The following is a 23,648-nucleotide window of genomic DNA, read 5'->3' as shown; positions in this document are numbered from 1 at the left end:
GGATTAGTGATGAATGTGCTACATGTCCCAGCAAGCTGGTGTCTTTTCTCAGGGGACACGATTCTCTGTGAATGTGGCCGCCTGGGTCATGTGAGCTGGAGATGCAAAGCGAGCTCAGTGCTTGCTTTGCAGGTGGAGGCCCGGCCTGATCCCTGTACCCCATGACTCCCTCCAAGCACCAAGCCAGAAGTGGGTCCCCAAGTAAAACCAAATGGAAATGGACGTGATTAGGTGGACTGCCCAGAGGGTACTTATTTCCTTTTACTTTTGGGGGCCACAGCCACAATATTTAGGGGTTCTTCCTCTGACTTTGTGCTCAGAAATTACTGGCAGGGTTCAGGGACCATATGGGATGCTAGGGATCCAACCTGGGTCAGCCTCATACAGGGCAAATATCCTTCCAGTTATTTCTTTTTGGCCTAGCTCAGTTGTGGAACCAAACAAAATCTTTCCATTTTGCTTTTGCAGGAGTACTCAGGCTTACTTAACCTATCACTCCCTTTTTAAAATTGCTTGGTGCCACCCTTACCTGGAAATCTCTTATTGGTGTGAACAAACAGAAAGAACCCCAACCCCGGTTACAAACCAGGCCATTGCCCCAATCCCGACCATTCTAGAATCACCCATCCTCTAGGATGCAGTAGATGGGAAATGTTGGTAAAGTGAGGTTAACCATCCTCCAGCTGAATTGTGGCAAAGCTTAGTGAGAGGTTGGTGGTGGAGTGGGAGAAATAGTCCCCTCTTGCCTTACTTCTAGAATTTTCTAGACTTCGCAGTTGCGAAATCAGGATTCTGGCCTTCGTGTTTGTTTCTTGAATCCGTTTCCAGTTTGCAGTGATCAGGCAGGAAGATGAGCATTGGAGACCTGAGCACATTTGTTGTTTTTATTGAGAGAAAATGAGACTATTGATACTTAAGAAGTTTCAAACATTGTGTTTGGTCACACCCAAGAGTGCTTGGGGACTGGGGGCCTGTCATGGCCATAGTCAGGAACTGAATCCTAACTCCATGCAAAATATACCTTCTCTAGTCTCTAAGGAGTTTTCAAAAAAGTTAGTACTCTTTGCCTAAAATTATGCAATTAATAGCAATTATGTATATCTCTTTTGAAGGTTTGATTAATCATTATAATCTTCAATCTTTTTTTATTTTTTAACAGTTTCCTTCACTTCCACAACCCTCCCCCACCTAAGCACATGTATTGGTCTCCAGGAGTCCCCAGCAGACTCCCCAGGGATGCTCTCCTTTGCGGGGTGGGGTGGGGGAAATGTTTAGTTTCACCCTTCGTTCTCCTTACCCCACTTTTTCTCAGACCCTCACCCAGGGCATGACCATGTCTTGCAGATGATTTCCGTGGAGCGTGTGATGGAATACACAGACCTGGAGAAGGAGGCGCCTTGGGTGTGCCAGAAGCGGCCGCCACCTACCTGGCCCCATGAGGGTGTCATCGTTTTTGATAATGTCAACTTCACCTACAGCCTGGATGGGCCTCTGGTGCTGAAGCATCTGACAGCTCTCATCAAGTCCAGAGAAAAGGTGGGTATGGTTGTGAGGTGGCAGGGTTTGGGTGGGTGGGGGGTCTTGCCCTTTAAGATGTTAGCCTCAGGCTGTAGAGATGGCACAAGGATCAAGGCACTTAACTTAAGGTCCAGGCCACACACAGGCCCCAGTTTCAATCCTCATGTCCCCACCCCAAGTTGTCCTAGGGTTCACTCCTGAGCACTGAGCTCCAAGTAATTACTGAGTACCACCAGCAGTGGAGGATTAAACAACCCATCCAGTAAACAGTGAGGATTGGCAGCCTCACCACTTCTACCTTCGCTTTCTTAGGAAGAGATGAGTTAAATGAGAGGGTGGTGGGTGCTGGCATTCGTTTCAGAGGGTGCCTGGCACCACCTTGACCTGAGCCCTGAGTTCCACTAAGATGTGCCTCTATGCAGTAAATATGGGCCGGGGAGATAGTGCAATTGTCAGGGTAAAGTGTTGGCACATACAAGGTCTTGAGTTCGATCTCCAGCTTGGCTAATATCCATGGGGCAACCCCAGAGCATTCTCAGGGTGGATGGACACACACACACACACACACACACACACACACACACACCAGATGGTGGTATCCTGAGTGTTTCTTCCTAGAAAGTACTGGGGAGTGTGACTGCCTGCATCTGTCTGAATGTTGTGATCTGGCCTGGCTGAGGTTCTTGGGTTCTACTCAAACGTGCTCTCTAGTACCTGTTCCTTCCTGCCATTTCTCTATCCTCCTCTGGGGGCGCTCTTCAGCTCTGCCTCTTGCCCTCTTTTGCTTTCCAAGCCACCTTCTCCTGCTCGGTTTCGCATGGGGACTGCACCCTGGCTGGGACCCCCTACTCCCTCCTCCAAATCCCCAAATCCCATGACTCAGTCTGAGCTCAGATATAAAAGACACCCCCAAAGTCACCAGGAGGAAACAGAGAAGGGAAGGGCAGATACTGAGTCAAGCCACCAGCTCATAGAGCTGCTGCCTGGAGCCCTTGGACAGTCTCCTGCAGACAGACTCAAGCCAGAACAGCAGAAGGGGCAGTGTGGAAGTACACCCCCAAATAAGCATATAGTCCCAAGTTCAGGGGGAAATTTGGTTTCCTCTTAGCATTATGCCCCTCTGCCCTGTGACCTTCCCATCCATACCCCTCATTTTTACAGTAAGTTCCAGAATTTGTAACAAAGCAAAGCAGGGCAGGGAGTTCCATTGGTTGATTCCATGTCAAGGTCTGGATGCAGAGAAAAGGATGGGAGTGGAATTGGGCTTCTATTTCTTCGGGGAAGGTTGGCAGGACTTAACAGCCTTCTTGGAGAAATGTTCCTACCTGCTCTTCAATGATTCCACATCTAAGAATTTTTTTGGAGGAACTAATTAAGGTGGTTTGCCAAGGTTGAGCTGCAAGGATATTTAGTACAATTGGTGACTTGGAGTAGCAGATTTTAGATCCAGCTGAAATATCCATGAACAAGAGCTTGTGAAAGAAATGATCACGAAGCATACGCAGTGCCAAAGGGCCATTATGGCAATTACTTTCACAAACTACTAAATGAAACTTAATTTGATGATATGTTCGGATTAAATCCATCTTGTTTAACTCTATGTGCAGCATTCAAAACATGAATGGACAAAGACGCTTCTCCTGAAAGAAAATAAGTCCACATTTTCAGAATGTTTTATATAAGAGTGCTTGAGGTTGTGGCTGGGTTGGTTTAGTTTTAGTTTTGCTTTTGCTTTTTGGGACTCACCCAGCGATGGCCAGGTCTTACTCCTAACTCTGCACTCAAGGATCAGTCCTAGGGGTGTAATAATATGGGATGGCCATATATATAGGGTGCTGGAGATTAGACCCAGGTAACGATGTACATGATAAGCACCTAGCTCACTATACTATCACCCCTGCCCCCTGGTGTTTATTTTTCTCATTCACCTACATTGGTTAGAATTAAATGAAAGATTTTCATTTAATTAATTTCTTCTCGTTTTAAGAGACAACAGACTTTTGCAGGTAGATGATTAAAATGGGGAGAACTGAGGATCCAGACAAATAGTCCAGAGGTCAAGGCACGTGCCTTATATTTGCCTACCCAAGTTCAATCCCTAGCATCTTATGATCCCCTGAGCACCACCAGAAGCAACCTCAAATCTGGAGTTACAAGCATCCCCCTATGAAATAAGGGAGTGTAATCTAGAAGCACAGGTGGAGCTGACCCTGGTACCATGTTCATGTTAGGAAAAGCAGGCGTTTGGATGCTCCAAGCCAGGAGTCTGGGAAAGGACAGTGAGGTCACAGGTGCGACTCCATATTGGGTTGAGGGATGAAGAGAAGTCTGGGCACAGGATGGCTGATATGCCAGTGTGATGCTCAGGTCCCAACCTGACTGGCAGAACCATCAAAGCCAGACTGGCTCACCATGTCTCCTGGGCTATGAATGTCCAACGTGGGGGCAGCTTTCATGGCTCACCTGGAAAAATGTCCAGAAAAAGGCCTTCACACTAGAGAGTTAATGACCAAAAAGAGAAAAAAGTTAGGGCTGGGTGGGGGAGGGGTCTCTGCACTGCCCCTTCCTTTTTTAGTTCGGTATTGTAGAACACATGCAACATGGCCTCACTATTCTAATCTTTGTCATCTCACTTTTGATGGATTGGTTTTTGCTTGTTTGATTTTTGTTGTTTGGTGGGTGGGTTTCTGGGCCACACCAGCCATGCTCAGGACTTATCCCTGGCTCTGCACTCAGGGATCACTCTAGGTGGGCTTAAGGTGCCAGAGATTGGATCTGTGTCGGCTGCATGCAGGATAAATGCCCTATCTGTTGTACCATATCTCCAGCTCTATGCTGGTTTTAATGCAAAGTAATTGTGACACAGGGTGTGAAATTACACACGCACCATATTTCCAACCCTAGGTGAACAGAACATGTCTGAAGCAGGGTAACTGCAAAATTTTAATAAACCAAGCCAGTCAGGAGAGAATCATGGAGTCGGTGGCTTTTTGCCTCGTGGCCTCTCTGTGCACCAAACCAAACCAAAACCAAACCGTTTTATTTACCAACCAGGACAGGGAGGGCCCAGTGAGAGACAAAAGTACCTATATCAAGCTACAAGCTACTCTAGTTTAGGTGTGCATTTATATATCAAAGGAATAGGTGAAAAGGAAAGAGGAAGATGGGGGAGCTCCTTTGTTTTGGGTAAAAGAAAGTTGTGATCTAACAGAGAGTGGTAGGGCACTTGTTGGCACATGGATGACCCTGGTCCCATCGTTGGCACTGCATAGGAACACCCTAAGCATTGCTAGGAGTAATTCTTTTTTTTTTTTTTTTCCCTTTCTCGCTCCCTTCCTCCCCGCTAGGAGTAATTCTTGAGTTCAAAACCAGGAGTAAACTCTGAGCACTACCAGGTGGCTTAAACTTCAGCAAAAAAAAAAAAAAGTAATTGTCTATCCCTGTGTAGTTTAGAGCCATGCTTACTGGTTATCATCGCCAGTTTGGTATGTGAGTGACAATAGCTGATAAGCCCTCTGGTCATGGGGACCCGTCCAAGCTCCTGCCATACCTTGGCTACTTACCCAAGTGTTCATCTGCCCCATTTACAGGTGGGTACTTTTCAGTAGAGTTGAAAGCTGGGAACAACGCCCTGATCTCACAGACATGGTTCACTCCTGCATCTCCATGTGTTGGTTTATGTACAGGATCACCCAGAAATACACATGAGCCTGAAATGGTCACCGTGACCCACTTGTAAATATACACGAGGCTCATCCTAGATGCCAATGGGCCTGATGTTGGCAAAAACAACTGAAGTCGTTCTTACATTCTCCATCTGTAAAAAGCCTTTTCTCAAAGTCCATTATTACTTGAAAAAAGAATATTTTACAGGGTTGTTTATAATACAATTGGAATTTTTTTCAGTTACAAAGTTGTTCATGATTGACTTTCAGTCATCAGTACAATGTCCAACACCCTTTACCAGTGCACATTTCCCACCACCAATGTCTCCAGTTTCCCAGCTACCCCCTCGCCTGCCTGCCTCTAAAGCAGATATCTTTCTTTTCTCTGTTTCTCTCTCTTGCTGTCTCTTTCTCCCTCTCTCCACCCTCCCCGCCCTCCCTCCTTTTCCCCCTTTTAAATATTGCTTTGCAAATTGCTACTGAAGGGGTATCATGCACACCACTTTACCTCCTTTTAGGACCTAGTTCTTGTCCAGATCCTTCCCCATTATCATTGCATAGTGGTCCCTTCTCTGCCCTAACTGCATTTTATTGCTATTTGTGGCAAGCTTTCTACCATGAGCCAGTCTTTCTGGCTCCCATCTCTATTATCTCTGAATATTATTACCATACCATTTCTTTTTATATTCCACAAATGAGCACACTTATTCTATGTCTATTCCGCTCCCTATGACTCATTTCACTCAGCATAATACTCTCCTTATCTATCTCTGTATAAGCAAATTTTATGACTTAATTTTTCCTAACAGCTTCATAGTATTCTATTGTATAGATGTACCATAGTTTCTTTATCAACTCATCTGTTCTCAGGCACTTGGGCTTGTTTCCAGATTCTGGCTATTGTGAATAGTGCTGCAGTGAGCATAGGGAACACAGGAATGCAGAGAAATTTTGCTGTACCACTCTGCTTGGTGTTTTTGGACTCTTAGGGTATATTCTAAAGAGTGGTATTGTTGGATCAAGGGAAACTCGATTTCTAGTTTTTTAAGGAATATCTATATTATTTTCCCAAAAGGCTGGACCAGTTGACATTCTCCCCAGTAATGAAAGTCTCCTTCTCCCTGATCCACACCAGTACTAGTTCTTATTCTTTGGCTTCACCACTTTTAGAAGCAGTCAGATGAGATCAGGACCACAATGTAGAATCAAAGCTCAGGAAGTTTCTTCTGTATTTAAAGTGTGTAGGGTTTGGGGTTTTGTATTTACTGAGTCCAGGGATCTAGTATAGAAGGTCGCATGTGGCTGGCCCTCATTTGATCCCTGACTCCATATAGGCTTCCCTGAGTATAGTGAAAGCCTCATGCCCCAGTTTCAAAGGGTTGGGGAATGCGGGTCTAAAAGCAACACTAACACTGGAAATAATTCTCACAGGTTAGGGAGATAAAACAGGTTTGGGAACTTCCACTACAAGCTCTCTGCAAGCAGGCAAAAGGTAAAATAAGGAAGACAGGCTAGCTGTGGGCCAGAAGTCTCTCTGACCCAAAAATTTGTTGGGAAGAGTAGGATCATCCCATGAGCAGAGAACAGGTAGGGGTAAGGGGGCCAATCCAAAGGTATTTCCTGCACAAAGAAAAAAGAATTATCCTGAATAAAGTAAACCAACATGCAAGCACTGCCAGGAGTAGCTCCTGAGCACCTCTGGCTGGGGCCCATTTTACCCCAACATTAATTTTTTTTAATTTACTGGATTAATTCACAGATAGAGAAAGTGTGCCTTTGGCCCTTTCTTTATACCAGATGGTAGAGCAAGAAGGTGTGTATCCCTTGATGTTGGTGTTGAGCTTAGCTCGAATGGAGAAGGCCCATTTCTGTATGTGGGTTTACATGTACACAGCAAAAAGCCAGTTTTTACAACACGGCCTCATTCCTGGCCAGCGTGTACCTGCCATATTGATCTTTTGATCTTATTGTCAGTACTCTTAATTTCCTTCTGCTTTGCTTTTAATAACGAGAATGATACTTGACACAAATCTGTCCCGAGGGGCAATTGTAAGTATTAATTGGTTTATAAAATGTCTTTTGAACTGCTCAGATGAAAGGCTTTCCTTAAATAGCAAGTGCTGTGTATGTTGTTGTTATTGTTGTTGTCATTGTTGGGATTCTCATTCAGACTATTTTGGACACACACCACTGTCTTTTATAACTCTGGCATTTGCATTTATAAAAACTTAAAAAGATGTTTCAAGACAGAAAACAAGCCCGAAACAGAATACCCAAAAGTGGTTTCGATTTTTCTTCCAAAGAAGAATTTGTCTTAAATGAGAAGACATGAGGGAGGGAAATGCTTTGGATTAACTTGTTCATCTCTCTCGAATATTATCCAAGAATGTCTCCAGAATCAATATTGAGAGAGAGAGAGAGAGAGAGAGAGAGAGAATGATAGACAGAGACCCGAGAATGTCTCCAGAATCAAGAGAGAGAGAGAGAGAGAGAGAGAGAGAGAGACCTGGAGACTAGGAGGAAAGCTCTTTGTAAGGTCTGGCAGCAGTTCCAACGTAGGAAATAACCCACACACAGTTTGAAAGGAATAGCAGACCAGAAACTCATACCACAAGCTGTTCACCCACAAGCCAGTTGCTCCACCACATGGAACCATGAGCCAAGATGGCAGCTCCTCCTCCAGGACTCCAAAGCAGCCTTTATTGGGAAAAACAAGGGCCATGATCAAGGGGAAGGGGAAAAGGCCAGATGAGGAGGCAATGGAGAAACATCTTTTTAACATGTAAACCAAGGAACCAATCACGAGACATCTCATTAGAAGGCAATATGAGGACCAATTCAAAGGCCTCTACCAACAGTTGACTTCTCACTAGCATGACCACCAAGACCGCTACTGTCTCAGTTCACTCCTCACTAGGAACAATTCTAACAGGGCTGATGGTTCTGTCCAGAACCCCTGAGCCTTTATTCATTTGCCGCTCTTGGGTTGTCACAGTTTGGGAGATGGTAGGGAGTTATAGTTGAGTCTCCTACCATGCAAGGACAACCCAGCCTTCTGCACAGCTCGCCCCATATTCAACAAAGAACTCCTGGTTCCATAATGTCACCCAAGCCCAGCTTGGAGATCACCCTTTTTGTGTCAACAATTGGCCCAGGGCACCAGAAATTGAGCGGGAGTGCACAGAAATGACCTGTCCATGGTAGGGGACAGGAGTGGGACGGAGGGAACACTATGGCAGAGTATATTGTGTTGGAACTTTGCATGAATGAAATCTTGCCATTAAATTGTGTCTAGAATATTTTATAATGTGCAAAAGGGGAAGAGAAGCAAATTCTTTGTTTGGCTTCTTTCCTCTAGAATGTCCCTTGTATTTTACTTTGCACATCCAGAGTCTTATAGGCCTCCTGTTTTTTTCTCACAGGTTGGCATCGTGGGGAGAACAGGCGCTGGCAAAAGTTCCCTCATCTCAGCTCTTTTCAGACTGTCAGAACCTGAAGGTAAAATCTGGATTGATAAGATTTTGACGACCGAGATTGGGCTTCACGACCTCCGGAAGAACATGTCTATCATACCTCAGGTAAGCCTGGGGTCACACAGGAACCTGAGTTCTGGCTATAAGGGCATCTAAGTTTAATGGGAAAGCTCCCATTTTCTTCTTTTTCTTTTTCCTTTTTTAACAAACTAAAGGATGGCATCTTTCCCTCTAGCATAGCTCCTTTCCATTAGATATTTTCAACCAATATATTGCATTTGATTTTTCCATCAATAACCAGGCCCGATGCACTTGGGCATCTTGTGGTTGGAATGTGCAGCTTCCTCACCTCACCAGGGCAGATGTCTGGGCTCCTGCTAGGTGGGTGGCTGAGAATGGCAGGATTCTGTGACCCCAAGCCAAATGTTTGACTCAGCCAGAGTGTCAAAGGGCAACGAAAAGGACTCAAGCATCTTTATGATGAGATTTTCGCTCTCCACAATAAAACTCCCTTGGAAAGCTTTGAGTGTCCCACAGAAGAGGCTTCTGTGATCCTGGGGTGAGGGTAAATGGTGGCAGCTCATAGAAGCTGAGTGTATTGTGCTCTGGGGAGAACAAGGTGTGAGGAGCCTTCATAAAGCATACAAGGCAACTAGCAGCACGATGGGGAGGTATAGTTTGCACCTGATTCACTGCCCAGTCACCCTTAGATGGAGTTGTCTCTTGGACATGGTTTCTACTGTACTGTATTTTGTTTAGGTCAGGGGGACCTCTCAAAACAGTGCTTTGGAGGGCTGGGACTCTTCAGTTAGCAACTGTCACCTCAGTGGCAATTGGCACAGAGGTCCAAAGATGTGATGCTGCTTAGACTCTCCAATGTTGGGGATACCTTGGGCATCCCTGCAGAGCTGAATAGGCTTCTAGGGTCACGTCTGACCCTGCTTAGGTGCCAGGAATCAAACAGGATATGGCACATTCTAGACACATGCCCAAAGTGGCTATACGATCTCCAGGTATATCTACTATTTTTTGTTTGTTTGTTTGTTTTTAGTTTGGTGGTCATACCTGGCTGTGCTCAGGGCTTCTTACTGGCTCTCCTCTTAGGCATCTTGGTGGGGTTCATGGACCCTATGAGTTGCCAAAGGTTAAAATTGGTTCATTGCATACAGATGGTTCACTGCATGTACAGCAGGTACCTTCCCTGCTGTGTGCTCTCTATCTTTTTCTCTCCCTTCTCTCCCCTTCCTTCCTCCCTCCCTCTCCTTTCCCTCTTCCCTTTCTCTTTTTCTCCTCTCTCACTTTTCTTTTTTTCTTTCTCCTTTTTCTCCCCCTTCTCTTTCTCCTCTCTTTTCTCTTCCCTTTATTATCTCACCCCTCATCCCCTGTATTACTGCATAATGGAAGCGGGAAGCAGAAGTGTGTCAGAGGGTAAATCCCTCTTCCCTTCTTCCTTTCTGGGGTGGCTTGTTCACTCAGCACTCATTTGCAGATACTGTAGCCCCCCCAGGATCCCAAGAAGGCACCACAGCCTGATCCCAGTCCCGACCCACTGAAGTGTTCTCTCTTTCCTGGCTCTTAACACTCACTCCAATTTTGGCAATTTGTCCTGTTTGTTTGCGGTTGCTTATGCTTCACACTCATCTGGCCACAGGGAAGGCCCAGTGACTCAGACACTCACTCACGAGGCAAGGGACATCTGTGCTTCCTCACAGAGTATAATGCACTAAGTGCTCGTTTATTAGGAGACATAAGGAACATGACATCCAAAAGAGAAAGACAATGTGGGTTCCTGTGATATGATGGAGTACAGCTTTTACTACCTACCGCTGACCTCTAAAATAAGAGAAGCCCAGTGGGAAGGGGCAGAAAGATAGTACCGAGCCATTTGCCTTGCACACAACTGGCCTCAGTTTGACCCCCAACACCACATATGGCCTCCTGAGCCATATATCCCAGGAGGGATCCCCAAGCACAGAGTGAGGAATAAACCCTAAGTACCATTGGGTTCGCCCATCCCCCCCATTATAATAATAAATAAACTTGCTCTGAGTTTAAATTCTAAGTAGTTTTGAAACCAAACTAGGCCTTTTGGACCCACAATGAGATGCCAGCTCACATAGCTACTAAGAGGATTACTATCCAGACACATATGTATCAGGACATACATGTTGATGGAAATGTCGAGAAAGTTGGAACTATTGTGTGTTGCTGGTGAGATTGTAACCTGCACTGTGGAAAACAAAATGAAGATTGTCAGACAGATAGTAGATTAATGTGATACAAAATCATATTTCTGGGTATAAGCCCAAAGGAATTGAAAGTGGGATCTTGAAATGTTATCTTACAAGCATGAACAATAGTCACAGTAGTCAAAAAAAAGTGAAAACGGGCCCGGAGAGATAGCACAGTGGCGTTTGCCTTGCAAGCAGCTGATCCAGGACAAAAGGTGGTTGGTTCGAATCCCAGTGTCCCATATGGTACGCCGTGCCTGCCAGGAGCTATTTCTGAGCAGACAGCCAGGAGTAATCCCTGAGCACTGCGGAGTATGGCCCAAAAACCAAAAACCAAAAAAAAAAAAAAAAGTGAAAACAAGTCAGGTGTTTGGGAACAAATGAATGGAAAAGTGAAAAGTGGTACATCTATTCAGTGAAATACTATTCAGCCTCAAACATGGAAGGGTGTTCAGGTATTTGTTATATAAGCATGGATGCACCATGTGGTCATGATGCTAAGTGATATGGTAAAAGCCAGTCTTACAGAGACAGGCATGTGATTCCTCTAAAGAAGATACCTAGAGTGAGTTGGTTTGGGGAGAGCAGAAGTAATCACCAATATTAAATACTGTGGGGTGGGACAGTAGGAGACAGAGGGTTGGTTGATGGGTACAGAATTTTGTTTTGTCAAAATAAAAAGAGTCACATGGCTGCCTACTGGTGGTAGTGGCTGTAAAACAATGGGACTGTCTTTTATGCCATGAAACTGTCCACTAAAAAGTGATAGGGGTCAGGGATGTGGCTCAGCAATAGAGTTCATGCCTTGTAGGGGGAGTCCTCGGTCTACATCCCTGTACTACCCCATTTTCAATTCACCTCCCCTAAGATTAAAGGCTAAGATTGTGGCTGGACTATAGCACAGCAGACAGAGTGCTTGCTTTGCACGAAGCCAAACCAACTCTTATTCCTCAGCATCCTCTATGGTCTCCCAATCCCCTCCAGGAGTGATCCCTGAGTGCAGAGCCAAGAGTAAGCCCTGAGCACTGCTAGATGTTTAAATAACCCAAACAAACAAAAAAGGCAAAAGTGGTACATTTTGGTATTATATTTCTTTTGCTGCAGTTAAAACCATTGCTTTAAAATTCCTATTTCCGGGAAGGCCCTTTCTGCTCAGATAACAATCCCTGGATTTTCAAGACTGTTAGATTCAGACCTGAGTAATTTCAACAAGAGGCACTTAAGTCCCTGATTTTCCTTGTTTGGTTACTACCCAGCTCTGAAATGGGCCAACAGTGAAGGTTAGTGAGCAGAATCATGAGACTGTCTGCCAGGTTCCTTTCATTTCCCTGGATGAAAGGTCTCAAAACATGTCCCGTGCTACTTTGGATGCTTCTTCAGAAGAAATGGCCGTATGCTTCTGCACATGAAAGAACTCTGAATCAAGAAAGCACGTTAGACAGCTCCTGGCGCTGCCAGAAATGTTTTTGGAAGCACATCTGAGCAAAGCCTTAAATACCCCTTGACATCACCAGGTTTTGGTTCCATTCCATGGGTTTCCACCCTCTTGGTGAGGCTGTGCTGTGTAGCTGCTCCAGATAGTGCTTACTAAACAGAGCGTGGCTTTGTATCCAGGCAGATAAGGATCACAGCACCTTGATTTCTCGCCCTGGCTCCGCCTTTGTCTTCACGGCCCAGTGCTGGTGGATGGAAGAGTCTGAAGAGACCCTAGTGGACTGAGGGGCTGAGCCCTGGTGGTCTAGAAGGTTGTCTGGAGCCCACCCTTCAATACCTTGGGCTCTCACTCATCTCTCTTCTGGGGACCCCATGTCCTTCAACTCTTTGGCGGCTTCCAAGTTCCAGCCACCTGGCTCAAGAATTCCTCCCTTGCACATGTATTGTGCACACTTCATCGGAGGAGGAAAATAATTGTTCACAGCCCCAATTTGGTTCTTAGGGTCATCACTCAAAACTAGTTCTGGTTATTGAGGGATTGGGGTTCTGGCCCTAATGCCTGGGAATGAGGCGCAAAGGACTGAGCACTTGCTTTGTATGTAGAAGGCGCGGGTTCAACCCTTAGTATCACATGTTCTTCAGAGCACAAAGCTGTGAGTAGCTCCTACCTACCACTTGCTCCTCCCCAAAGCATATATTAAAAAATATGCTTAAAATATATTTCTAAAGTCTTCACACTTTGCCCTTTAATTTTGATCTTTTGACAGGTCTTAATTTTGGCAGGAGGTGGTGGGTCACTAAGGGAACCTTCCTTGACCTTACCTGTTACTTTCAGCAGACACACCGCTCCATGTCTCGAGTTTCATAGAGTCAAATGACAGTTAATCTGTGCCTGGTCCTTTCTATATTTTGTCCATATTTCACTTTTGCTCTGCTTCCTAGAAAAGACAATGACTGTAGGCAGGAGGTTCAAAGTGGATCTCGTGAGCCGTGGGAAGTGGGAACAGGGCTGTCTCTCAAGAGGGTTGGGCTTCTAGAATAGTTTGGCATCACACCCTCAGCCTTTAGTGGGTCTCGAAGCTTCTCTGCAAGGCTCACGCCATGTTCCCCATCAGGAAAATGAGGCTGGGAAAAAGGAATGACTTCCGCTGGCTCAGATAGCTTCAAAGCATTAAAATTAAAACTCAGATGGGTTCTGCTCCAAATAACACAAGAACACATGAATTTTATTCTTTTCTTTTTCTTTATTTCCTTTCACCCTACCTTTCCTCTCCCCTCCCTCTTCTCTTTTCTTCCTCTTCCCCTCTTCTTTCCTCTTCTCTCCTCTTTCTCCCCCTTTCCTTTCTTTTTCTTGTCACACCCAGCAGTGTAGGACTTACTTCTTGCCCTGGCTCTATACTCAATAAAAGTATGAATTTGTCCAGTTTTGTGGTCTTGAAAGACCAAATTACTTGTGTTTTTTTCTGGCAAAAACTCCAATCGCACTTAGTCTATAAGAAAGCTTCATTTCGAGGTAGACATTTATTTGGGCACCACAAGCTGGAAGTTTGGGTGCAGGGCTCAGTGGAGCTCAGTGGCCTTACTGCAGACAATGTCTGTGTAACTGCCCAGATGGAGAAAGCTAGTGGGTCTCCAAAAGATCCTTGTCCATAGGGAAGGAAACTCATGGGCCTCCCCCAGGTGCCTGATGCTATGTATTAGGGCTCCAAGCTTAGGGGAACTGGGCTGGAATTGGTCTATGTGACACTGGGTACAGCAGTGAGTTTTCATGGCAGTGTTTGTCTCTCTGAACTCTGACAGGTCAGAACTGGGGGTTTAGGGGGCCCTAAACAGTACAGTGGTTGAACTAGATACTTGCACAGGGTTGACCAGAGTTTGATCCCCAATACTGCATAAAATCTTTCAGTTCTCACTGGAAGTGATCCCTAAGCACAGATCCAGGCATAAGCATTGAACACCTCAGGATGTTATTAGGGTAGAAACGCCCTCCCTGGGCTGGATGTTACAGCCCACCTCATGAACCTCACCACAAAGAGTGATGAGTTTAGTTAGAGAAATAACTACATTGCGAACTATCCTAACGATGAGAATGTCTGAGGGAAATAGAAAGCCTATCTAGAGTACAGGTGGGGGCAGGGAGGGGAGGAGGGATATTTGGGTCATTGGTGATGGGAATGTTACACTGGTGATAGGGGCTGCCATCTTATGTGACTGAAACCCAACCACAATCATGTTTGTAACCAAGGTGTTTAAATAAAAAATGGGGAAAAAATAAAAGCCCTGCCATGGACCCTGGTTCTACCACCCCCAGCACTGCCAAATACATGGTGGGCTGAAAAATTGCCAGGAAGGGCCTTGGATCTCCTGAGCACTTCTTTGGAGCTCCCTCCCTCCCTCCCTCACCCCCCTCCTCTCTCTCTCTCTCTCTCTCACACACACACACACACACACACACACACACACACACACACACACACTTCTTTGGACCTCCCTCCCTCCCTCCCTCCCTCCCTCCCTCCCTCCCTCCCTCCCTCCCTCCCTCCCTCCCTCCCTCCCTCCCTCTCTCTCTCTCTCTCTCTCTCTCTCTCTCTCTCTCTCTCTCTCTCTCTCTCACACACACACACACACACACACACACCCCAGAAGTAGCAGTACATCAATGGAAGCCTGCCTGATGGCAGGACGTGATGCTGACTTGCAGGCACAGATATGGAAAATCTCTGTCCTTCCTCATTTTCCTTCTTGCTCACTACTAGGCACCGCATCTTTGGGGCCTCCTCTGCTCTCAGTGCCAGGCAGGGAGATAAAGGTGACACCCCAGGTAAAACACCAGGGCGAGGCTGGATTCAGGGAGCTTATCTGAGAATCTGCGAGAAGATATTTCAACACCTCTTTGCCTGGGCCCTGCACCCCTAGACCAAACCCCTTGCTTTGTTGGCAGCAACTGGCTGGGAGAGGGATTCCATGCAAATTCAGAATTGATCATCGCTTCATTTCCTTGCCTTGTTTTGTTTTGTTTTTTTGTTTGTTAAGTTTTGTTTTTATTCCAAACAATTGCTAGTAGGTGTGTGTGTCTGTTTGCCTCAGACGTCTACAAGAAGCTTCTTTGAAACTCGCTTTTGCTCTCTGGGGTTTTTGTTTCAGCTGGTGGAAAAAGTTTAATCTGATTTGTCTCTTTAAGACTTTTTTTTTCACCTGGTTTTCTTTCTTTTCTTTTTTTTCTTCTTTCTTTTTGTTCTGGATTAGAACAAAACTCAAACAGAAAAAGAGGGGGTCTGCGGTTACTGGTAAAGAAATACAACTGGAGTCTAGCCGAGTGTTCAGGTTTTGTTTTTTTCTGGCCCTGAAAAGTCTTCACAAAAGTACAGTTCTTCTCTTTCAGAACTTCTCTCTCTCTCTCTCTCTCTCTCTCTCTCTCTCTCTCTCTCTCTCTCTCTCTCTCTCTCTCTCAGAAGGTGTGAACTGGATTTTTGTGCAACATTCTTTTTTTTTTCTAATATGGAGGGTAATTTGTTCATTGGGATTTAGATTAAAGCAAGAGAAGGAGGAGGACCTGGAGCTATTTTAAGGGGTTCACGTGATTTCTCATTCTTCAGACTACAAGTGGAGAGTGAGTGGCCCCAAGATCCTCAGAGTGGAAGTGAACTTAAACCTGGGCAGGAGGGTAGAGGAGACACCGCTTGCCTGCTCAGGGACCAAAATGATTGGGGCAAAGCCAAGGGGGCTGCTTTCTTTGACTTGTTTGTCACCGCTTGTTGTGCTTTGGTCTCGGGTCAGGGTGGGTTTAAGCATCCGCAGGTGAGTGGCTAGGGTTTCTTTCCCAGAGAATGAGAGGCTTGTCTCCCAGTTGCAAACACAAAGGGCCCAGTAAGAGTCTGCTTTCGAGTGGCCAGGGTTGATCAGGTTACCATCCTCCATGCTCTAAGGTAGAGTAGCCATTTAGGGTCACACTCCCAATCCAGACTTGGATTCTGGAAGGGGAAAGGGGGGGGTATTAATTCTAAATATGTCCCCGGGGATTTAAAAAAATAACATGTATATATGTATGAAATTTAAATAGTGATGAAAAACAGGTTTGGAGCTGGAGACAGCAGCTAGGTAAGCAAGATGCTTGCCTTGCACACAGCCAACCCAGATTCTATCCCCACAGCCCAACATCTGGTGTCCCCCCTCAAGCTTCATCAGGAATGATTCCTGAGCTCAGAGGCAGGAATTACTAAGCCCTGAGCACTGCTGGGTGTGGCTTTAAGTGCAGAAAAAAGAAAAAAGGAAAACAGGTTGGAAAGAAAAGAGTCCGTTTGAAATATGACATGGGCCACACAAATTCAGAAGGATTTGTTTCCCTCTGTCATCCAGGCCAGCTTCTTCCTTCCCTTCCTTCCCTTCCTTCCCTTCCTTCCTTGTGCATCTTTAGAAAGGCAGATGGTGGACTCCTAAATTCACAGATGTTTACATAATGTTACATGTCTGGCCATAAATATCAAACACTTTTACAGCATTTATTTTTGTTTTGTTATTGTTGTTGTTTTTGGGGGAGCACACCCGGTGATGCTCAGGGGTTACTCCTGGCTATGTACTCAGAAATTACTCCTGGCTTGGGGAACCATCTGGGGGGATGGAACCACGGTCCATCCTAGGCTAGCGCTGGCAAGGCAGACGCCTTACTGCTCCATGCCACTGCTCCGGGCCCCCATTTTTACAGCATTTTTAATATATTTTAATATATTATATATTAAAATACTATATATGATGAGTGTATTAACAACATTGATCAGTGGGTGCTTCAATAGTATCTCTCAGAAATGATAATTAATTTGACCCTTCTCTGCCACTATAGTATGTGTCCATTGTAAGTATTTTTATTACCTTTGGGAGATAATATAATGGTTTCTTGTTTGGCAAGGGGATAAAAAGAAAAACGTGGAGAACCCAAGAAGAGCACCACATACTGGCATTATCAACGGACAGTGGACACCCACTGCACGCTGGTGTTGAGGGAAATAGGGTGGCAGCACCAAGGTCAAGGTCATATTTTAATTTGTCCTTCTTGCCAGGCTGCCAGGTTGGCATGCTGGAAATGTGCTCATGTTGGATTCTATATCTGGTGGATCTGAACAGAGGAATGGAACCCAGTTTACAAGTTCCCCTTCTCAATACGGCTACAGACTTAAGCGTCTAATCCAGCCTTGGGAACTAGATGAAGGTTCGAGTTTAAGCCCACTCAGAGACCCAGTTGTTTTTGCTAAAGCTCAGCTTAAAGCAGAGGTAGGCATGGACTGGGGAGTACAGGGGTGGCCAGAAGTGAGCTGTCCCCTTTCTCAGAAGACTCTTATTGTTGGCCCCAGTCTTGGGAAAAGATCATCCATTACAAAGAGAAAGAGATGTGGGAGGGGATGCTGAGTTGGGAACAGGTGAATGAGAATTCATCCCTGTGACAGAGGGAGGGATTTGGTTTCTGTAGGTCTGTAAATGGGCCTAGAAGACCCACTAAGCACTTCCTTAGACCCCAACACTTTCTACCAGCTCTGCAAGAAGGATCAGGCCAAGGTAGTAATGGCCATGATGGACTGAGAAATGCCACTTTGTTGGTAGAATAAGTCAAGAAGGGGTCAGATTGCTAGCTCCGTAGACTGTGTGGGTTTCACATGCAAGTGGGTTGCCTTCCCTGGCACCATATGATTCCCTGGTTCTGCAAGGAGCAACTGTGAGGACTGACAGGGGAATAGTCTGTAAGCACCATTGGGTATGGTCTAACCACCTCTCTTCCCAATAAAAGAACAAACCTGATTTCTTCCTCTCTTCTCTCATCATTGCCCTGGGAGTTTCAAGCCCAGAATAAATGCTGTCCACAGTTTAGGGTTGAAAGGAGTGAGGGAATTCTGAGCCTCACCAGCTGCCTTTCCTGGTCATGGGTTTCTAGAGGAACCCCAGTCTTCTCCCCAGAGACAACAGAAGGATTGGGGATTGCTCACCTTGTTAGAAATTATAGAGATGATCATTGCAAAGAATAAAGTTCAGAAAAGAAAACAAAAGTCAAATGATAGTCATTCTAATGAGGGACTCAGCACTGTTTAGAAAAAGATTTTATTCTTTGGTCTTCATTTCAGTTCTTTGTTTGGGGGCCACATCCAGTGCTCTAAGGATTTACTACTGTAATCTCTGTGCATAGGAATGACTCCTAGTAGGGATTGGGGTAGCATATGGGAAGCCAGGGATCAAACTCTGGTTGGCAGTATGCAAGGCAAATGCCCTACACACTATATTACCTCTTCAGCCCAAATTCAATTCTTTGAAAAACAATTCTTAAATTGCCTTCAAGGAGAGAAGACGGGTGGGGAGGGAAGAGAATGAAGAATTGAATTTGATCTTCAATCTCTAGATGAAGAGACCTGAAATTATTCTGTATTTTTAGAACCTCTGGGCCACTTATTCAGCATCCTACAGAGGAAACACCCTAGATAATATCTTTGTAATCTGGACTTTGGCTTGGGATACAGAATTTCTGGTGGCATGCCTGGTGATTTGTGATTTAAGTACTTTTTTTTGGTGGCGGGGAAGCCATCTCTTTCAGAAAGTGAGCAGGGACTGAATTGAAAAAAGGCTATCCTAATGATGTGTACTTTTTGGGTGTATTTAGGAACCTGTTTTATTCACTGGAACAATGAGGAAAAACCTGGATCCCTTCAATGAACACACAGATGAGGAACTATGGAATGCCTTAGAAGAGGTAATTTTTCTAAATAAAAAATTTAAGATCACCCATGAGATATAATTACAAAGTTGATGTTTTATTTTCAGTCAAACCTTGTTCCAACACCCATCTCTTCACTACTGCACATTTCCTACCACCGATGTCCTCAGTTTCTCTCTTACCCACAAGTCTAGTCTGCCTCTCAGGGAAACAATCTTCTCTCTCTCTCTCTCTCTCTCTCTCTCTCTCTCTCTCTCTCTCTCTCTCTCTCTCTCTCTCTCTCTCTCTCTGTCATTCTTCTATCTCTCTGACTTTTGTTTTTTGTTTGGTTTTTGTGGGCCACACCTGATGATGCTCAGGGGTTACTTCTGGCTATGCGCTCAGAAATCACCCTTGGCTTGGGGGACCATATGGGATGCCGAATGATCGAACCACAGTTTGTCCTAGGTCAACTACATGCAAGGCAAACACCTTGTCTCTTTGCCACTGCTCCGACCCTATCTCTGACATTTTTAAGAGCCATTCTTCTCTTCTTAGCATCAGGATATATATATATATATATATATGTTACACTGAAGATAATTAAGGGGACTAATTGGTTCACTGATTTTCTCCCTCTTGCAGAAGGACATTGACATCCTGAGTACACTTAAAGTGCATTCATGGCTGAGAAAAACCAAAATAAAATGCCCTCCTGCTTTTAACTCCCTTGCTAAAGTAGCTACAATTATGTAACCTTATTTGTCCTTAGCAGAGCACTAAGTGAGAAGATATATTTATGGGTTCAAGTTCTATTACTGACCTAATGACTAATTACCCTGCAGTATTCATTAATACTCTTTCATTCTTCGGAGGTATCTCTAAGTGGAGACAATTGTACCTTCTCATTAGTAACCAAAAGACACATGAGATCATCCTGCATTGAATGCTTTGAAGTTTAATAAGAAAATGTTTAGAAAGGTGAATTGTACAATCAGAATGTGATACTACATATTTGTGGCCAAGCCTGATTTGGGGGGGGGGTTTGTTTTGTTTTGATTTTAGGGTCATACCCAGCAACGCTTGGGTATTACTCCTGGCTTTACATCAGGAATTCTGTTGGTGATTAGGGGACCATAAGGAATGGCAAGGATCTAACCCAAGTTGGTTTTGTGCAAAGCACCCTACCCACTGTACTGTTGCTCAGTTCCTGATATTTTAATGTTGACTAGTCAATGTAGACAATAGACCTATCAAGATTATGATGTTTTTTAACATTTACATCTATGTTTAGAGGATTTCTTATTGTTCATGTCTAATGATCTTTTAGATCAGATCTTTCAATATCCTTGTCCTAGGATTTTAACTATTAAAGTTGCTCTTGGTTTCTATTGGTCAATCTTAGTTCTTTCTTGTATATACTGGTTCTTTTTTCTCTACAAATGGGTTCTAAACTGCTTGATGGCAGAGATCAAAGCTTTACTTCTAAACCTACATTTCAAATGGCTCATCGGATTTACGTAGCTCAATTATTACTCTTCTATGTATTGAATCTCTATCTCTTTTTCTCTCTCTTTCTCTCCCCCCTTCCCACCCACGTTTAGCTCTATCTTTTTTTAAAAAAAGTTTTTAGTTCAGGGGCCACTCTTGGCAGTGCTCAGGGTTTACTCCTGGCTCTACACTCAGGAATTATTCTGCGGACCATATGGGATGCCATGGATCAAACCCATATTCAATGGTATGCAGCAAGACAAGTATCCTCCTGCCTGATATATACTATCACTCTGGCCCCTTGCTCTGTGTCTTTAACTTATAGTTGAGATTTTGGCTGTGAGCAAGCAAATTTGGAAATTGGACAGCTTCCTGCCAGTCATTCTGGTTTTTGAGGGCATGTCGGTGCTAAGCCTTTCCACAACTACTGTGCTTTTTTTTTTTTTTTTTTTTTTTTTTTTTTTTTTTTTTTTTTTTTTTTTTTTGTGGTTTTTGGGTCACACCCGGCAGTGCTCAGGGGTTATTCCTGGCTCCAGGCTCAGAAATTGTTCCTGGCAGGCACGGGGGACCATATGGGACGCCGGGATTCGAACAGATGACCTCCTGCATGAAAGGCAAACGCCTTACCTCCATGCTATCTCTCCGGCCCCAACTACTGTGCTTTTTAACAACCATCAGGGCCTTTATGTTCCTCTCTCTCAGCTTACTTCTACTTTTCCCACCTGAAAGCAGATGACCTCTGATTTCTTTATAAGTTTGGGAATCTTGTTCTAGTGTAATTCCATGAGAGAAGAGGTGGGGGAAACAGTTAGTCCTCAGTGAGAAAGATGGGATGATAGGATGGCTCACAGGGCAGCTTGAAGGTGAAATGGAGACACGCCTTTACCGAAACAGGAATTACTGGTAAGTGATGGGAGCCAGATTTAGAGCTTGAGATTTTTCCTGCAGATCTGCAGAATCAAAGTACTCTTGGACCAGAGTGGATGGGTCTAGTGGATGGGTAAGAACTGCTAATTGGGAACGAATATTTATCAAGAAGTATCTTGTTCATAACTTACTCTTATTTCGTAGGATCCTAATTCCATTTGCAGAAATTAAAGTGAAATAAGTCTTTAAATTCTGAAAATGTGGTCGGGGAGATAGAACAAGTTGTACACTTACTTTTTATGTAGTTGACTCTGGCTTAATCCTGGATATCCCATATGGTTGCTTAAGTTCCGAATCAGGAGTCATCTCTGAACACAGAGCCAGGGATAAGCCCTGAACATCACCAGGTGTGGCCTGAAAACAAACTAATTCTGAACTGTGAAAAAGCTATATAAATCTGAAGTGAAGATTAAAAAAAAAAAAATAGTACAGGAGTTAAATTGCTCACCTGCATGCAACACACTTTTTTTTTTTTTTCCAAATACCCTGTACCACATATGGTCCCTAGATACTACCAGGAGTTAGCCCTGAAAACAGAGCTGAGAGTAGACTCTCAGCACTGCCAGATATAACCTCCAAATTTAAAACTAAAACAAAACAAAGAGCATAGACCAGGGGTCTCAGACTCGCGGCCCGAAGGCCATTTGCAGCCCTCCATACAACATTTTGTGGCCCTGCCCTAGAGGAATCTTTTTTTGTTTTATTTTGTTTTAGTTGTTTGGGTCACACCCCCCAATGTTCAAGGCTTACTACTGACTTTGCACTCAAGGATCACCCCGACTTTGCCTCCTGCGGCCCCCAGGTAAATTGAGTTTGAGATCCCTGGTGTAGACCAAGGATATAGCTCAGTGGATGAAACAAAATCCTCCTATGTATGAAATCCTGGGTTCAATCAATGACATTAAAAATAATTTTTAAAATACATAGGAGTAAGTAATACTAAGCTTTTTCTTTATTTTCAATGATATTTGGCATTTTATGTCCATAGAGATAAACTTGAGTGTATTGTACAAAGGAAAGTGCCCCCATGGCTTCCATTTTTATTGAAGTCACATTGCATTGTGACAGGAGGTAGGGTGTGCATTGTTGAAATGCTGTGTGTCCTGAAATTAGATGCCAATTTTCTTCCCTTACCACCAGATCTTCCACTTTTTCCCCATTTTACTCTGCTCCTCTCTAGTCCTTTCCTTTACTGATCAGTCTTTTGTCTTACAGTTTAACTGATTTTTTGTTGTTTTAACTTAATTCACCCATTTCTTTGATTTTTTTCCTTTTACCCCAAGTGAAATGATACGCACTTGTCTTTCTTTGCTGGAATTATTTGACTTAGCATGATGTCCTCTGGGTCTGTCCACAGATTTCATCTTTCCTTGCTGCTGGGCTGGTTTTCCATTTTGATGTCCACAGGCCGCTTCTTCTTTATCCAATAACTTAAGCCATTTCTTTATCCAATGGGTACCAGGGTTTCCAGTTAGTTCTTGGCATGTGGGGTGGGGGTGACTTCAAGTCTTTTTAAACTTTTTAATTTTGTATGTGTGTTTGCAAGAGAGAGGGTATAAATACCCAGGGGTGGGATAACTGGATCGTGTGGAATCCTGGGTTTTAGTTTTTTTGAAGTTTGCCATCTTCCTTTCCATAATGGCAGCATTACTTTCTGTAACCACACCATCCTGCGGTATACAAAGCTCCCTCCACATACTTCCTTTTTCCCACTGGCACGCCTTTTCACTTAGAGATTAGTCAAGGAACAATGTTTCCAGTTGTAGCCATCAGAAGAGATAAAGTCATGAAATGTTCCTATGCATGGGTGTACATGGAATACATAATAATACTTCTATTATGCTGAGTGAAATAAGTCAGAGAGAGAGAGAGAGAGAGAGATAGACACAGGATAGTCTCGCTCATCTATGGGCTCTAAAAAGAATAAAAGACATTATTGTAATGATACCCAGAGACAATAGAGATGAGGGCTGGAAGGACCAGTTCATAGTATGAAGCTCACCACAAAGAGTGGTGAGTACAGTTAGAGAAATGACTACACTGACAACTACCATGACAATGTTAATGAGTGAGACAAGTAGAATGCCTGTCTCATGCAGGCGGGGGGGGGGGGGGGGGGGGGGGGGGGGGGGGGGGGGGGGGGGGGGGGGGGGGGGGGGGGGGGGGGGGGGGGGGGGGGGGGGGGGAGGGGAGGGGGGGGGGCTTGGTGAGGGGAATGTAGCACTGGCGTGTGTTTTAT

General features: G+C 44.5%; 1 protein-coding gene across 1 annotated transcript in view; it reads left to right on the top strand.

Annotated features, from left to right (window-relative positions):
- The window catches only part of ABCC4 (ATP binding cassette subfamily C member 4), a 216,663-nt gene that overhangs the window by 171,063 nt on the left and 21,952 nt on the right, over positions 1-23,648 (top strand). Inside the window, exons 25-27 of the mRNA XM_049778722.1 lie at positions 1,345-1,536; positions 8,606-8,761; positions 18,959-19,048. Coding sequence (XP_049634679.1) covers positions 1,345-1,536; positions 8,606-8,761; positions 18,959-19,048 — 438 coding nt within the window. The remainder of the gene's footprint in view (positions 1-1,344; positions 1,537-8,605; positions 8,762-18,958; positions 19,049-23,648) is intronic.

Source organism: Suncus etruscus, chromosome 8 (assembly GCF_024139225.1).
Source record: "Suncus etruscus isolate mSunEtr1 chromosome 8, mSunEtr1.pri.cur, whole genome shotgun sequence".
Taxonomy (NCBI): domain Eukaryota; kingdom Metazoa; phylum Chordata; class Mammalia; order Eulipotyphla; family Soricidae; genus Suncus; species Suncus etruscus.
This window is presented reverse-complemented; position numbering and strand designations above follow the sequence as displayed.